General features: G+C 44.4%; 2 protein-coding genes and 1 non-coding gene across 5 annotated transcripts; 2 read left to right on the top strand and 1 right to left on the bottom strand.

Annotated features, from left to right (window-relative positions):
• The first annotated feature begins 94 nt into the window (after window positions 1-94).
• On the top strand, window positions 95-10,611 carry znf687b (zinc finger protein 687b). Of its 3 annotated transcripts, none has more exons than XM_051389525.1 (10): window positions 95-261; window positions 1,024-3,378; window positions 3,822-4,117; window positions 4,214-4,398; window positions 4,893-5,069; window positions 5,199-5,361; window positions 5,683-6,033; window positions 7,422-7,522; window positions 7,928-8,015; window positions 8,657-10,611. In XM_051389525.1, the coding sequence occupies exons 2-10, from the start codon at window positions 1,038-1,040 to the stop codon at window positions 9,263-9,265; spliced, it is 4,311 nt and encodes a 1,436-aa protein (XP_051245485.1). In that variant the 5' UTR covers window positions 95-261; window positions 1,024-1,037; the 3' UTR covers window positions 9,266-10,611. The 3 variants fall into 3 exon arrangements, with proteins under 3 accessions (XP_051245485.1, XP_051245487.1, XP_051245486.1); XM_051389527.1 differs by having other exon boundaries at window positions 3,855-4,117; XM_051389526.1 differs by lacking the exon at window positions 95-261 and adding an exon at window positions 277-772.
• LOC127358515 (small nucleolar RNA SNORA13) lies at window positions 5,417-5,552 on the top strand. Its single transcript, XR_007882449.1, has one exon. It is a non-coding gene; the product is annotated as a small nucleolar RNA SNORA13 (small nucleolar RNA).
• A 548-nt stretch (window positions 10,612-11,159) lies between the features above and the next one.
• On the bottom strand, window positions 11,160-15,086 carry aqp10b (aquaporin 10b). Its single transcript, XM_051389531.1, has 7 exons — window positions 15,043-15,086; window positions 14,321-14,795; window positions 13,422-13,548; window positions 12,879-13,016; window positions 12,256-12,374; window positions 11,949-12,166; window positions 11,160-11,429 (listed from the first exon to the last, which is right to left on the bottom strand). The coding sequence occupies exons 1-7, from the start codon at window positions 15,054-15,056 to the stop codon at window positions 11,219-11,221; spliced, it is 1,302 nt and encodes a 433-aa protein (XP_051245491.1). The 5' UTR covers window positions 15,057-15,086; the 3' UTR covers window positions 11,160-11,218.
• Between the last annotated feature and the right edge of the window lie 1,542 nt (window positions 15,087-16,628).

Here is a 16,628-nt window from a genome sequence, read left to right on the forward strand (position 1 = left end):
CACTGACAGAGCAGTGAGTAGATAACAAAATAAAAGACGCACTCATAACACAACTGTCCCGACTTCTAATGGCTTAGCCAAAAAAAAAAACGTTTAATATCCCTCACATCCGAAAAATAAATATACGTGTCGTTTGCAGCATCCTCCATGCATTCTTCCAGCGCTACCACATCCTGATAGGATGCATCGGGTCATGTGACGGGAAGCGCAGCATTTTCAGCTGAAAAAACGAGCTAGGATAGTCGGGAATCGCATATCCAGGTAAACAATCAAAAAAATACATGAAATATTAAAAGAAAATCCCCATCCCAGTCATCCTCTTCTGTGCCATCGTCGACCCTACGATCACCGGGTTGCTATCGCTGTCACACCATACCTCAGCAAAGCGGTCCAGTTGCCTTTTTTTTTTTTTTTTTTTTAATGGCGAACGCTAGCTCGTTAGCTAAATGACCCCTCTCTGTCTTGGCTGGAGCTCAGCGGCCAGCTAGCCAACCTCAGGTCGGGAAGGAGTAGCTCAAAATAACCGAGGTCGCTGCCCCGGTTGAGCTGTTTCTCAAGTGGTCACTGCTGCAGAAGCTTGGCGTGTGTTAAAAGCACTACGGAAGCAGTGTTTTCCCATTCATAGCAGATTAATGCCGGAGTTACCCAGAGGAGGGTTTTGGTTGCAGGGACGCCGAGCTAGCGAGCGAGCTAGCTGGCTAATGTGAATGCTAGTGCAGGATCCTTGTTGCTCTGCTAGCTTCCCTGATAACAAGCTAACCTGCTGCAGCTTGTGAGTGTCAGAGAAAGGTGCATGGGAGATATTTTGTGCGCGGAATTTACCTCGAAAATATACTTTTTTTCCCTTTTTTTTAAATCGATATTTAATAATTTGGCATGTTGAGTTTTTATTTTATTTTTTTTGTTTGCAGGTTGTGTGTTAGCAAGGCAGAGCTATGGTTGATGAACAACAACACAGGCAGACTCATGCTAGTGTGTTTTGTTGCCTTCTGCAATCATGTCAATGAATTTGTGTTTTCACAGGAGTTAATCCCGGTATGGGGGACATGAAGACCCCAGATTTTGATGACCTGTTGGCAGCATTTGACATTCCTGACATAGATGCCAAAGAGGCCATCCAGTCTGCCCCAGATGAGGCAGAGGGACCCCATGGAGCTGCGGGCGCTCCTCTGGGGAAGTCGGACAGCGTGGTGGGAGTTGGGTCATCCTTGAGACCACCGAGTCCCTCAGACCCCCAGGCCGACACCTCAATTGTTAGTGTGATTGTGAAGAATAAAGTACGGCTTGAGACCGCAGATGGAGGGGACGGAGACACGGACCAGGACCCTATCGATGTGATCGCAGGGGTAGATGTGGGTCCTAGACTAGGTGCGTGTGCCCCTGGAATGGCTGAATCCGAGGCTCTCAACCACAACGGTTTTGGGGCGTCTGGTGTCTCCACTCCTCTTCCCCTCAGTCAGACCCAGTCTAACGGAGCGCCGTGGTCAATGAACACCCCTAAAGTGTCTTCAGAAGCAGCGGGTGCTGGTGCCGCCAAGTCTCACAAGCAGGGCGGGAACATTTTCAACAGACTTAAACCGCTTGTGGCGCAGGGATCTGGGGATCCAGTGGGCCGGGCCAGAAAGATGCAGCTTCTACAGCAGCAGCACCAGCAGCAGCAGGATACAGGCCAAGAGAGGGCAGATGGGGTCAAAGCATCATTACCTTCATCTTCTTCTCTATCAGCTGGGTCGTCTCCTCTGGCTGCAGGTGGGCCTGTCGGACTAGCCTCGCCTTTCTTTCCACCCTCCAAGCCTCTGCTTCCCACTCCGCCTTCTGCCCTCTCATCACACCCTCTGCACTCAACTCAGCCTTTTAACGGTGCTCCCAAAGGTGGCCCTGCTGGATTTCAGCACCAGCAGATGGAGGAGGATGATTCTGACCCTGATTTGGGGAGTCCACTGGTGATCCAAGAGAGCCCAGACTCCCCGACTTGCACTCAGCTGAGCCGACGTTACAAGTCTGACTCTGTCTCAACCCAGCCCGCATCCTCTACTGCATCTCAACCTAAACCGGGGGATACTCCTTCAGGGGCGTCACTGACTTCATCAACACCTCAGTCTGGCTCAACAGAGAGCCCCCAGCGAGATGACAGGCATCCAGAACACGTCATAGAGGAGAGAGACTCACCAGAGAGTCCTGAACCAGAGATGCCAAAGTCAACTGCTCAAGTCGCAGCTAAAAGGTGCTCCAGCCCTGCGGTGGCCTCCACTCCACCTCCTTCTGAACTTCGGGAGCCTAAAGAGGAGGAGGAAGAGATGGAAGTGGGGAATGGGATTGAGAGGGTCGCTGATGGCAAAGCTGACAAGGGAGAAAATGCAAGAACAAGTGAGGAGAAGATGGAGGTAGATGATGGCAAGTCTAAACCCCTGTCCACTGACGGAGGAGAAGCCGCCGTTGCCGCACCTGCTGCTTCTGGAGCTCCAGCCCGACCCCTCAAAGTCAGAATAAAAACAATTAAAACCTCCACAGGTGGAATCACAAGAACTGTCACAAGGGTGGCGCCTAAAGGTGGCGCTGCAGGGAAAGGTTTGGACCCTAAAGGTCAAACAGGGGAACGTAAGGTGCTCGGAAATAAGGCTCAAAAACTTGAAGCTTCCCCTGGTCACATGACAACAACTTCCCAGAAAGTAAGTGCTCTCAATGCTCTGCCTGTGTCTACACTCGCAGCCAGCAGCGTCATGCTAGCTGCAGCCACGAAGGTCCAAAACAAAATGGCAGCATCTGACAAGGCCAAGGTTTCCGCCACTGCTGTAAGCATCACTAAATCTGCTGCCCTGCCTGTAACTCCTGCTGTGGCTTCATCTCCCAAGTTCTCAGTTGCCGCTGGCGGGATCAGCGTTCGCACAGCCACTAATAAGACCGCTAACGGAGGTAGCGGCACCATCATAGGCGGTACCCTCCAGCCAAACAAACCTGCCTCCATCGTCAACAGTACAGGTGCCGTCATCTCCCGCAGTCAGTCAAGCCTGGTGGAGGCTTTTAACAAAATCCTGAACAGTAAGAACCTATTGCCGAGCTACAAGCCCGACCTCTCAGCACCTCCGCCGCCTGAGTGGGGTCTCCCGCTCCCAGCCACAGGGTACCGCTGCCTGGAGTGCGGAGACGCTTTTGCCCTGGAGCGCAGCCTGGCTCGACACTACGACAGGCGATCACTGCGCATCGAGGTCACCTGCAACCACTGTGCTAAGAGGTTGGCCTTCTTCAATAAGTGCAGCCTGCTGCTGCATGCCAGGGAGCATAAGGAGCGTGGGCTGGTCATGCAGTGCTCACACCTGGTCATGAGGCCTGTCACTGTGGAGCAGATGATTGGACAGCAGGACATAACGCCCATAGGTGGTGAGTAGGGCTAACGATTCTTCGAATTATCGGTTAATCGGTTGTTAATGTTTACGACTAATGGATTCATCATTCAGACAATAAAATAGTGAAAAACATCCTCCACAACTTCTCAGACCCAAGTTGATGGTGCGTGCGTGGTCCGACCAACAGTCCAAAACCCCAAAGACGTGTTCAGATCATCATAAAAGACTAAAAACAGGCAAATATACAAAATTGAGGAGCTGGAACCAGACCGTTTTTGGCATTTATCAAAATTGTTGCTATTAAATGACTAACTGTTTCAGCTCTACATCATACATTTGTATTTCTGTGTAGACAACCACAAAAATATGTTAGTATGTCATGAAAAAAAACAACAACACACACATCATTCATTTGTGATTCATCTCCATTGACCACGTCCCATTTATCTCTTCTGATTTCCACCTGTGGCTGACCAGGCCTGCTCTCCTCTTCGTCCTCCTCTCCTCCAGTCTCCTCTCCTTCTACCACGACAGGAGGCTCCGCTGTCTCTGCCAACTCCAGCCCAATGAAGGATGCTTCAGCCCCAGCAGCAGCTCAGCCTCGACCGGTCCGACGCGCTCCTCAGGGCCCCCAAGCGTTGATGCCTTTGCCTTGCAAGAAAGCCGAGGGGCTGCAGTACAACAACTTCAAATGTCCAGAGTGCCAAACACAATTCTCCAGCAAGGCTGAGCTGGTCACCCACTTTCAGCAGATCAGAGCTGCTCCCAACTCAGTGAGTCTTTGTTTCTTGCTGCTGATACCTGCTGTTAAAAAAGAGAAAAATGCTGGTGGTCACTGATTGTTTTGTTTGATTTTCCTTCTGTTTCAGACATGTACGCAATGCTCGCCTCCCATGATGCTGCCTAACTCGTGTGCCGTGTCCGCCCACCAGAGGATTCATAAACACAGAGCGCCCCACGTCTGTCCCGAGTGTGGTGGGCTTGCCCGGCAGGCAAGCTTCCAGACCCACCTGGAGGAGGCCTGCCTGCACTTTGCCAGGCGCATTGGATACAGGTAGGGATGGGAATAAAGAACCGAGAACCCAAAATGCCCGATCCATCAAAGAGCCTCAGAGCTTACTAGGTCTTCTTATTAGTGCCGACAGTTGTGCAAAATAATGATGTCAAACTCATGTGTCCAAGTTGCTGGAAACTTCCAACAGGGAGGGGTCAAGGTCAAGGTCTAAAGCGTGGCTTTAGTTCACAAAGAAAGATGACAACAGGGCCTGTAATGTGCAACTAATGGTGGAAACACCAGCAATATGCTGAAACAACTTTTTAACATCAACATAAATAAAACATCACAGATTTTGCAGCTTGTCAATAACTTTTATACACTTCCTATCTACTGATGTGGTGTGAGATGTAGTTTGTGGTGGATATATACACGTCCAAAAACGGATGCAAATGTTCCTGTCACTGAATATCGACTCAAATTCAGTTCTATAAAAAGTTTTTATATTAGAGCCACAACACATAATACTGTGTGTATCTTGTTATCTTGTTAAGGTGTTCAAGCTGCCAGGTTGTATTCGGAGGGTTGAACTCCATCAAATCCCACATTCAGACTGCTCACTGCGAGGTCTTCCACAAGTGCCCCAGCTGCCCCATGGCCTTCAAGTCTTCCCCCAGCGCCCAGAGTCACATCAGCACTCAGCACCCAACGCTCACTGGAGGACAGGCCAAGTATGTGTGCTACTTCTACCTAAACGAATGTAACACATTTTCAACACGCATGTAAAGAAATATCTTCAGAGGATGTCGCATTTTGAAAATAGATCCCTAAAATATGAATGTATTTTTCTCCTTTTTCAGAATGATCTACAAATGTGTGATGTGTGATACGGTTTTTACCCAAAAACCCTTGCTGTACATGCACTTTGACACCCATTTAGCCAAGCAAAAAGTGCATGTATTCAAGTGTCCTGACTGCACCAAGCTTTATGCCCAGAAAGGATCGATGATGGAGCATATCAAGGTGTGTTTTCTGATAAGTAAATATTCAATGATCATAGATTTTAGATTTAGCCTTTTGCCTTTATGTGTTGCCCATTCATTGCTCTCTACAGTGAATGTGGTGTCAACAAAGGCATACAGCAATTTCTTGGATCGGCCTTAGCAAGGTTCCTCTCTGGTGACCTTGTCCTAAGTTCTATACCAAGTACAGTTTATTTTATAACAGAAATGAGTTAGATTATTTTTTGTGTGCCAGTTGGAGTAATTGGTATTGTCAAAGAATTTATTTCGATTCCTCTGTATGCATTTCTATTTTTTCATGCGCTACTGTCGTCCCTCTCAGACTGCTCACAGAGGTCCATCAGCCAAACAGACAGAGTCTCAGTCCGATGCCTCTAACCCTGCCTCAGCCCCGACCAACACATCCGGTCCCTCCGGCCTCAAGTCCAAATCCTCCGGAAAACCTGACAACTCCGACGGAGAGGACTGGGGGCGGGAACAAGAAGAAGAAGAGGAGGAAGACGACGACGATGACGATGCGGATGAGGACTACGAGGCTCCGGGGGGTCACTCGACCTCCGCGGGGGGCAGCAGCCAACCTGCTGCCCAGACTGAGTGGACCTGCCCCCAGTGTCAGACCACCTTCACTGACAACGAAGACTATCTGGGTCACGTGAAGATGGAGCACGGCAAGGTGTGATACTACCTCTTATTTATTTTAATCTGATTCTGTTAAATCCGGTGAAAATCATGAATATTTTTATTGAACAGATAAACTAAATATGCAGTTTGTAGGTGTACATTTACAAAAATATAAAGTTTTTCATCGTCTGAGTAATACAGGAAGTTGCTGGAAATCTGATTTTGTATAAAGTAAAGAAAGAAAGGAAAAATGAATGAAGTAAATATAATAATTGGGTTTAGAATTTAATAAACGTATACAGACTGTATTACTAATGGAAATTCAACAGAAAGATAAAAGACAAAAAGAGTGAAGGAATAAGTCTTGACTGAAGATTCTGAAAGTGTTTCAGGAAAGGTCTCCACACCTTTTAGAACTTGTTTGAGTTGCAAACGGAGTAGCGAATCCTTTCGAGGTCTAGACAGGACATAATGTCCCTTAGCGGCACAGTGTGGGTGGGCAGCCGGGGCAGCATCCTCCCTCCCGGCCAACAGAGAAGCAGAGGACAGCGTGCAGCATTTGATTGGATTCACACATACGTCATCCTCTCCAGTGGTGCCAAAAAGAGCTACCAGGGAGGGTTAGGTTCTAGGTAAAGATTGAGGATTAGGGATTATGTTTGGAAAATGTCTCTCCAGTATTTCTCCAGGCTGAAGAACATTTGGACAAGGGGAGCCTCACTTCTCCTACATTTATCACAGGAGAGGTTCATTGTGGGTAAATACGAGATAGTTTGGCTTTGGACGCATGCGGACACAGGAAATTGAATTGAATTAACAAGCTTGAATACTGAATCCAACACTTTGTTCAACATCTCCTCCCAGACAGTTTCACCTTTGTTGAGAGGTGCATGTCTTACACCTGCCAGTTTGTCATAGATTGTGGATGTTAAACCTTTGCGTGACAGTTGTAAACGAGGAAAGGAATCAGCGGTGTCTGTATCGGGCTCCACAGGGAAATTCAGTATCTGAGAGTGGAGAAAGTGTCTGGTTTGCTGAAAAATAGTTACTAGGTAGGTTAAACTTTTCAGAAAGTTGTTCGAATGATGCCAGACTGTTATTAATAGAAAGGTCCTTAAAGCTCTTAATACCCCTTCTGTGCCGTTCTAGGAAATGAAGGTTGGAAGAGATGGTTGGATAGAAAAGGACTTGAGAGAGAGAAATCACGGAAACCAAAATATTTTCTGAACTGAGCCCATACTGTGCGCCAGACAACTGTATTATAAATTAATTTATTTGGGGGGAGAGGGATCGTGGAAAATGATCTTGGAGGGTAAAGCAGAAAAAGAACCACTCGAATTTGGAAAGAGGCTGTTGTTAATTTCCTGTCACATTTGATTTAATATCTCTTTATCTTATCTCTCTCTGTCTCTGTGTGTGTGTGTGCTGCCAACTCCAAAGTTTCCTTGTCGTATTTGTGGAGGCACGTTCAGCACGTCTTCCAGCCTGAGACGTCACGAGCGCGTCATTCATGAGGGCAACAAGAGGGTCTTCCATTGCCAGTGAGTCACTTAAGCTTTCACCAAATACCTGATTCACATACAAACTGAGCCACAACTAGAGATGTATAATACTATTTTTCCCCTCCTGATTCTGATACCTGAACTTTGCATATAGGCAATCTAATAGAAGCCTTAAAAAAAATTGTGATATTTGACTATATAAATAAAATTTACTTGACCATTACATAGTTTGTCCACCAGAGAGCACTGACAAAATGCAAAGTATGTGTCTTGGTCACAATTCTTAAAAAATCTAAGCGATCTGTATCAAAATAGATAATAGTTAAAGAAAATATAGATTTTTTAGACTGTGGTCAGTTGATATTAATTAGGCCTAGAATTTCTATAATCTGGTGTAATGACAGTGCTGGATGAAGTGATCTAACCCTCTGTAATTATTTTCAGATATTGCACAGAAGGCAAACGCACCTTTGGTAGTCGGTTCTTACTGGACAAACATATTCGGCTGCATCACAGAACCACAGATGGACAGGTGAGTCAAGACCGTGTGTTGTCTCATTAACAGGCTCAGGTCTGAGTTGTATTCTAAAACCCCAACTCAATAGTAATTGTCTTTTGGGTACGTAGTGTTCAAACTGGGCAACTGACTAAATTAAGTTAACTTAACGAGTCTGTATGTATGCTAAAAAAAATGCTTTGTGTCTGCTGTTGATACACTGTTGCAATTCAATAAGGAACTGAAAAGATAAAGCTGGAAAAATAAGAATAAATTGCAGGTGATTGTGTGACACACAGAAAGATTTAGGAAAAGGGTTAATAAGCAATTCATCTTCTGAAAGACATTTTGTTTTCTCTTTGTGAAATTTCACCTACAGTGACATTAAAAAAATCAGTTTGAGCCTGTTATTATAAAACAGTAATCTGTTAAATTTGTTGTATTCTGCAGAAACCATATACCATGTCAGTTCAAATAGTATTGTATCTTGTATTTTTCTAATTTGTTTGTCTGTTTATTCTGTCTAATTTGTGTGTTGTTTGTTTGGTTTTGGTTGCACAGGCTATATAATTTTAAATTGTCTTCATTATTAATTACATGTAGTATGGAACTGGGACTCAGCAATAGTGTTCACAAAGATATAAAAGTTTAGTTTCTTTCCCTTTTCGTTTCCTCAGGGTCCCCCCATGACCAGGAAGCGTGCAGCCACAGGGGGAGAAGGACCAGGTAGCTCCTCAGAACAAGACGGCGAGGGCGGACCTCCTGGAGGCAGGACAGGAGACGAGGAAGAAAACGCCACAGAGGATGGCGAGGAGGGGGCAGGTCCGGCAAAGAGAACCAGGGCGTCCATTGCATCCACGTCGCTTGCGCCAAACGAACTGGAGGAGGAAGACAACATCTTCCGTTGCGTCCCCTGCGGCTTCTCCACCGAGGACGGCGCGGAGTTTCAGCGCCACATCCCCCAGCATCGGGCCGACACCGCCTCCTTCCAGTGCCTGCAGTGCGGCGTCTGCTTCGCGTCAGCCGGCTCTCTCAGCAGGCACCGCTTTATCACTCACCGCGTGCGGGACACACAGAGCGACGCAGACCGCGGCACCCCGCGCACTCACGGCTCTCCTGACGGCTCGCCCGCCGGCTCTCCTCAGGCGCTGGGTGAGGACGGAGACGGTAATCTGAGCTGTAAGGTGTGCGGCCGGCGTTTCGACAAGGCCTCGGACCTCAACACCCACTTCAGGACCCACGGCATGGCCTTCCTCACCGCACACAAGACAGACAAGCCCCAGTAGGCGGGGGGGGGTGAGTCCTCTAAGACTGACAGATCGTCTACATGAGGAGTCGTGACGGAGGCGAGAGGCTGTAGAATATGAATGTTGATCCTGAGATGAAACAGAGCTGCTTCCTGTGCAGTTTTTTTAGTCACCATAAACAGTTTTAATCTATCTATGGCACCTCTTCTGTGCAATTGTAATTGCATGTTTGATCATGTTACTGGTCACTTAACTAAACACACCTGTGATAGACTCTTGAGTAAAGAGTGGAAAGGCTCCTGAACAGCCCCCCCGAGTAAAGCATTTATATATTAGCCATACTGTCTAATACGTCTTGTCCTTCCATTTCACTCTCACTCTGCACTGACTGTAGCCACTTGCCTGTTTTGTCATCTAACACACTTAAATACATACACCTCCCACTGTACTCCTGACAGCTGTAGTGCCGATATTTTTGTACTTCGCATTGTTCACGGTATTCATGCTCATTTTCCCCCGGCATTAGGTCAGTTTTAACAGCTCCTGAGGCTGCCAAAACTGACCTCAAGCCAAGATCTCAAGACGTCTGAAGCATGAAGGAGAGTGTTTGGAGAATTTGACACTGATTTTTATGTTGCTATGATATTTATTTATACGAAACACATTACTGCTGTTGGTATGTGTGCGAGACGGTCGCGTCAGTTCTTACCAGACATGGTGCGATTGACCCGCGGCAGAGACACGAGGCGAGAATCTCTGAAAGCATTTCATTAGGAGACGAGGTTACTGGAGGGCTGTAACCTGTGTAGTGTGAATAATGTGTGATGTTGTTAATCGTTAAGCTAGAAGAAGAGGAGAGGTCAGGCTTCCTGCCAGTAGTATATGTGTACGAGTTTTTGCCATGTAAATACATATAGTTACACTAAAAGAAAGCGTTCTGGTTTTAGTAACTTGCTATGATAATGTGAATACGTATAGTATTTGTACTTGTACTGTTCCCTTTTTTTCCAAACCATTTCAAGTTTAAAAGAAAAAGAATTCCCCCCCAGAGGTAGCTATACATTGTAATTACAAAGCGGAGGGAGAGCGTGGGGGTTGTGTTGTCTTAATGTGTATGAATACAAATGTTTATCTCTTTGAGATGGTTCTTTTTTATCTACAGAATCAGTGCTTGCTGTGTTCACATTTCTTTTATATGTTTCAAAAACAGCCTCCATGGCCTATGAGTGGATTTTTTTTGTTTGTATCTTTTATATGTCATGATATCATATTTATATAGCTCAGTAGTGGAAACTTCATGTCATTTTCTTTTCCATGGTTGTGGTCTGCTTGCTGAAAATGCCATACACTTTTTGTGCTGTTTCGAAATAAATGTGTAAAAGAGACGGTTGATTGGTGCAGTGGGTTCATCTGCAGAGTTCAAGGTCACATTAGGAACTTTGTCTACAGCTTCTGTTTACAAATCGTCCTCTGTTCATATTGCACTCACCTTGAATTCATATAATTAACTAGATTATGTGAGGCTGTACGTAGGCACAGTGGTGGTGAAATGCTAACATCTTCGCAATCACAAACCTAAGTCATTTGAATTCATCCTGAGGGGATTCATTAAATAGTTGTTGAGACATTTCACTCAAAACCACAAATGTCAACCTTGTGGTGGCACCAAAGTCGCTAGGATTCATCCTTTAGGGACCATGCCATGCTGTCTTAATGAGCTATTTTACTGGATAAGGTGAAAACTTTGAACTGCTGGTGGCGCTAGAGGAAAAGTCAGGGGAGTCACCAAAGTCAGTACGATTCATGCTTTATAGACCATAAATATCATCCCTTAGTTGTTGATGTGTCATTTATGAAACAAGTTTTGTGCAATCAGAACCAATCTACTTATTCCAATAAATCAGTCTTAGACATTAAAACACAGACAGCTTCAGTGGGTATCACACATAAATAGCATTTACTGACTGTATAGATTCCTCTTCAAGTTCACCACTACATTTTACTACTGGGTTTTTCACAGTCTTGCTCCACCCCCTCCAGCTCCAGTCCCGTCTTGCCCTCAGTGGCCTCCTGACATGAGGTCTGGAGCTCCGGCGGACTGGCAGGATGGTGGACTTCAATCATCAGCTCGTAAATCAGTGTTCCCAACAGCGCCCCGACACAGGGAGCCACAATGGGCACCCACCACCAACCACCTCCAGCCCTGCAAAGACAGTGGGGTTACATACAATCAAGTGGAAATTACATCATTTAAAGATCCCCTCCAGATATGTATTGAGACATGTACAAATACACAAATAGTCTGCTTGAAACAATGATGTGTGTCTGATCATTTCCACTTTAAAATCCTTAAAAAGGCATCTCCTACTTCTATGAATATGCAAATTGTGTTCATTCTTTAAGTTTTCCTGTTGGATGTAAGATGTCTCCTACTTCACTGTAAAGTCCATTATCAGTGTATGTGCACTGGTGGCTTCAGGTTTCTACATCACACTTATATAAGTTGCATACTGGACCAAAGTAGACTTCCAAACTATTTGTGGTGTCATAAATCATGCTCATGGTGAGCACAGAGAAACTTGTGAAGGGGAAAAACATCCTTTTAGTGTCAAACTCTGCACATGTATCATTCTGCACAGTGAAGCTCAAACATCCAACTGTAGGAACAAGGAGAAAAAAAAAGATTTGGTGCTTGCAGGCTTTAAATACTGAAACCACTAACTTGAAAACATCGACTCCCCAGCCGCCAATGTACGTGAACAACCGAGGTCCTAAATCCCTGGCCGGGTTAAGTGCGTAGCCGCTGTTGGCGCCCATCGAGATGCCAATAACAAGCACAGCTGCTCCCACCAGTACAGGCTGAAGACCATCAGGGAGGGAGCTGTTCCTCTGGTCCCCAAGAGCCAGGACACACAGCAGCAGTGCAGCTGTGCCTATTACCTGGAAAACATGTGAATTGTTAAGTAAAACTTCACTGGACTGAAAAAAAGTTACATTTGCTGATTGAAAAAAAAAAAAAAAAAGCTGACCTGGTCCACGACACCTCCCCACACGCTGAGGTAGTCAGCTGGGTAGGTGGAGAATATGCCTGCTGTGGCAGTGGGGCCCGTCACCGTCAGCTCACCTCCGCTGTACGCCTGAATGGCATCTGCAACAACATTGCATCACACACACACACAAACAACATACGTACCATTACCAGATTGTATTCATTCTAAATGGATCAATCCTACACACACACACACACACACACACACACACACACACACAGTCTTACTGCCAGAGATACCAACTGAAGAACTGAAAATAGTCCTCAACAAATATACCATTTACTCTAATTTGAGTAACATTTGTTTAAAACTACAGTGCCCAGCTGTTTTCGGAAACCATTTAGCCCCTTCTTAGAGAATAAAACTATACTTGTGACCTGTTTCTCTTCAGTGGGAATGAATGAGCTTGGATCTGAATGCCACAGACTGGGTGGGGAAGTTCCAGAGTGGTTTTGATCTTTTTATGAGATTTGCTGTCAGTGCCATCCTTATCCATTAATATGAACTGCCCACTTGTACCTATAGTACATTTCTTGTACTTCTAGTGTACTATTTAACAGATAGTGTGATTCTGAGCATAGTGATCATAGTTGAAAACTCACCATAGTACTGCAGGCCAACGGTGGCTGCAGCCAGAAAGGCCCCAAACACTTGGAAGAAGATATAGAAAGGTAGCTTTATCCAGGGATGTCTGCCCAAAACGCACAAGCTCAGAGATACAGCTGGGTTCAGATGGGCACCTTATGGATGAAAATAATAAAGAGTGTAAGTCTGTAATTTAACATTTCATGGATTGACACATAAAGACATTTAGACATAGACACATAAACTACTGTCAAGAAGTTTTGACCTGCATGCGAATAAAGGTGATATTATTATATATGATACAGGCAAAGTTAAAAAGTCTGATCAATTAGTCAGCTTTTATTTAAAAAGGTGCACACAGTGGCGAACTCAGGCTGTGTGAGGGTCAGGGCGAAAAAAAAAAAAAAAACGTGATGCATTTATGATAACAGCTAGTCAGGATCAGGAATTCACCAAGTTTTGTCCACTGGAAGTCCACTGGAGGGTATCATGTTTTATCTACCAGGGGGCACCCGAAAGGGCACTTTTGCTGTGTTCTTTTCCAAACATGAGACCCTCACCTGAGACTCCACGAGACACAAACACCCCAAATGTTACTCCCAGAGCAAAACCCAGATTGATTGACAGGTACTGCCCCTTCTTATCTTGAGTTGTAGTCACTTGGGCAACGGAGCCGCATCCAAACAGCTGCAATTACATGAAACGAAGAGCTGTATTAGTAGAATATAACAACCTGGAAGCAAACATAAAGGGTACAGAGCAGTAAAACAAAAAATCTGAAAACAATCTGCATGAGTTTACAATGTGTTTTCAGTTAGAGTATTCCAGATGTGATGAAACTGACTGAAACACTGTTGCCTTGGAATGAAATCTTTTTTTATGAACGGCATTAAAAAAGAAACCTGCTTTATGGTTTGCGTTGTAAATGTTTATTGCTCTGACAGGTGAGATAAACAAACAACTCCGAATCACTGATGTGCAAAACTTACACTACCCTCCCTCTTTTATCCTCTCCCTTCATCTCACCCACCCTCACCCATCCTCCCCCTCACTCACTCACTCACTGGCACTCTCTGTTTTATTCTTTCTGTCTTTGTTTCGGGCCAAAGTCCTTTGGTTATCCATTGTGTGGATTCACCAGCTGCTCAAGAACAAGAGAGTATGTAATCGTTTTAGGAAACCGTGTTAAATACTTGCTGCTTGAGTTTACTGATCAAGCATGAATTTGGATGAACCGGTGGAGGAGAAAATCATTGTTTTCTGTAATTTACGTCTTATTCAATTAAATGCAAAAGCTGTGTCTAATCTGTTTAAGCATTTTAAATATTCAAGCACATTTAAAAAGGGAGCACTTTGTCAAATGGATGCATTAGAAAATGATCCACATGTGGTTAACCTCTATACCAAAGTGCCTCTTGCAACTAACTTTAGTTTAGATCCATAAAAGAAATACACTTACAATCAGAACGTAGACTCCAAGGCATTCAGCCAAGCACTCCCTGACCAGTTGGTTTCTGATCTGACATTTCCTCAGCAGCCTCTCCATCCCTGAGATTTCCTCTTCACCGTCCGGCCACAGGTGAGCTCTCAGAGCCGGGACATGAGGTGGGTCTGACCCGCACAGCACAGCACTGTCTGCCCTGCTGAGCAGAGTTTGCCCTTTCATACTGGAGCTGTAGGCTACGTCACACACTTTATGGCATGGCTGAGGTGGTGGTGTGTGTGCACGCAGGAGAGGAGAGTAGTTCACTTTGTAGGACATCCTGATACCTAAATCACAGCTGACATGATGAAAAACGCTGCACAGAACTGGGCTGACACTGACCGGCTCACTCAGTAGGTTTGCTGTGATTTCACCTGGTTGGAATTGGCTCTGATTGTTCCTCTCGTTTGATTGGTTGTTACATCTCTTCTTCTCTGAACGCAAACATGATCTGTGTGTCCAAGAAATCCAAACAAAATTATTTCTTCTTTCACAATCTGTATAAATGCACACGGCATAATAAAGCTGATAAGAGATGGAAATCTCTAAGGCAGTAATATGTGATAAGAGTCATTACTCCTCTAACAGTCATGAGAGACAGATAAGTGACAGAGCTTGTAGATTTTTTAAATCAATCTTTTAAAGTATTAGTGTAATACAAGACAGTCAGAGTGTAGTATAGTGTAATCACATCTTACACAAGATGTTTCATCTCTATTTTATGCTCCCAAAACCTCGGCAGCTGACAAACTCACTGGTTTCCTGTGGAGATAATATTTCCTTCTGAAAGGGAAAAAACAGAGGAGGAATGAAAAGGGAAGCTAGACAAGATCTGAGTTCAAAGGGTGTGAATATGCTATACATGCATCCTGCATGAATGGCAATGGTCTTTTTTTTTTTTTTACCTGGTCAAAGAAACATCTGGGAACACTTTTTAAGCTGTAAATCTACTGACAGCTGGACTTCAGGTATTCATGTCAAATAAAATGTCATATGGCATCAAGAAAAATGAATGCAACATTTGCATCTCATGTAACACTAAACCCCCATACGACTGCATACAAACAAGACAAGTTGCTTAAATGTTCTTTATGTAGTTTCTATTTGGGTTTTTTAAATTCATTTTTGTTTTCTGCAAAAGATTGTTGAGAAAATTATTGGCAAATTTGTTTTGTTCAGCCACTATCAGGACTCTGTTATCCATAATGAGATCTAAATACAGTGCGCAGATCAAAAAGCTATTGCTATTGACCTGTAAGGCCTTGGATCAGTGACAACATGACGATTTATAAAGTTATGATGGAGAAAATAAGTTTGGATCATCTTAGCCTAATAAAACCTGTAAAAATGGGCCCACACAGGAAACACAAACCCTGTACATTATTTAAACTGAAGGATACCAGAGTGAACAACACCCTGTGTAGTGGCTGTGAAAATGGTTTGCAACGAGAGTTCACTCTGTGTACAATGTACAGCTCATCTTTCAAAGACAAACTCCACCGTACCTTTATCTCCACTCCTCTCATGAAGGCAGATGTGTCAGAACATGATAAGTAACCAGAACAGAGACCTTTTGATATTTCCCACATGAAAGAGCGTGTTGAGTTTAAAACATGTTTTAGTTAAACATGAATTATCTTTCTTTCTGTATCAGACATTACTGCTGAAGCACTGAAACCACAAACCTGAATCGAGGTCACATCTATTAATACATATCATTACTGAGAAGGACTGAGAAAGTGGAGAAGAAGAAGAAGAGGGATGATGAAGGTGGAATAAGCCAAATAACATGGGGAGATGAGTAGATTGCAGTCATCCATATATTGCGCCTGATAAGGATCTGAACAGGCTTTTAGAGGTTAACACTGTTATCAGCTTGGCAAAAACTGCATGGCACACAAAAGTACTTCAAGAACAGAAAAGGCTTTTTACTGTCAGCTTATCTTTCACTTCAGTTCACTGGCATCTGATGTTGGAAATTCCCTCCAGCACAAAAACATTATAATAGTTAACAGTACTGTTGGATTTAAACATTTTAAACCAACTTGTCGAATGTCCTCCTGGTTATTTGGTACACACTTTACAGCTGTTCTGTTCAAACCTGTTTGTTTACTCAATGCAAGGGGCCTTTAAACATTAAAAATAGCACAAATTAAAATTGTCCAAAAACAGGATAGGTAGGGTAAGCAATCATGCAGAACCTTTTCAGACTATATATCTATATCTTTTGGCCTTTCGGGGTTGCCCGGAGACGAAGTTGATGCTCTCCTGATGCTTGTGTCTG

Source organism: Dicentrarchus labrax, unplaced genomic scaffold (genome assembly GCF_905237075.1).
Source record: "Dicentrarchus labrax unplaced genomic scaffold, dlabrax2021, whole genome shotgun sequence".
NCBI classification, from domain to species: Eukaryota; Metazoa; Chordata; class Actinopteri; family Moronidae; genus Dicentrarchus; species Dicentrarchus labrax.

Excerpts from the sequence above, each read along its gene's own strand:
- znf687b (XM_051389525.1), top strand. The coding sequence starts at position 1,038 with ATGGGGGACATGAAGACCCCAGATTTTGATGACCTGTTGGCAGCATTT. Across the intron at positions 3,379-3,821 it reads GGACATAACGCCCATAGGTG|GCCTGCTCTCCTCTTCGTCC; the intron begins GTGAGTAGGGCT and ends GTGGCTGACCAG. Across the intron at positions 6,034-7,421 it reads TGAAGATGGAGCACGGCAAG|TTTCCTTGTCGTATTTGTGG; the intron begins GTGTGATACTAC and ends CCAACTCCAAAG.
- aqp10b (XM_051389531.1), bottom strand. Across the intron at positions 13,017-13,421 it reads TGTGTCTCGTGGAGTCTCAG|GTGCCCATCTGAACCCAGCT; the intron begins GTGAGGGTCTCA and ends TTCATCCATAAG. Across the intron at positions 11,430-11,948 it reads TGGGGAGTCGATGTTTTCAA|GGCTGGAGGTGGTTGGTGGT; the intron begins GTTAGTGGTTTC and ends CTGTCTTTGCAG.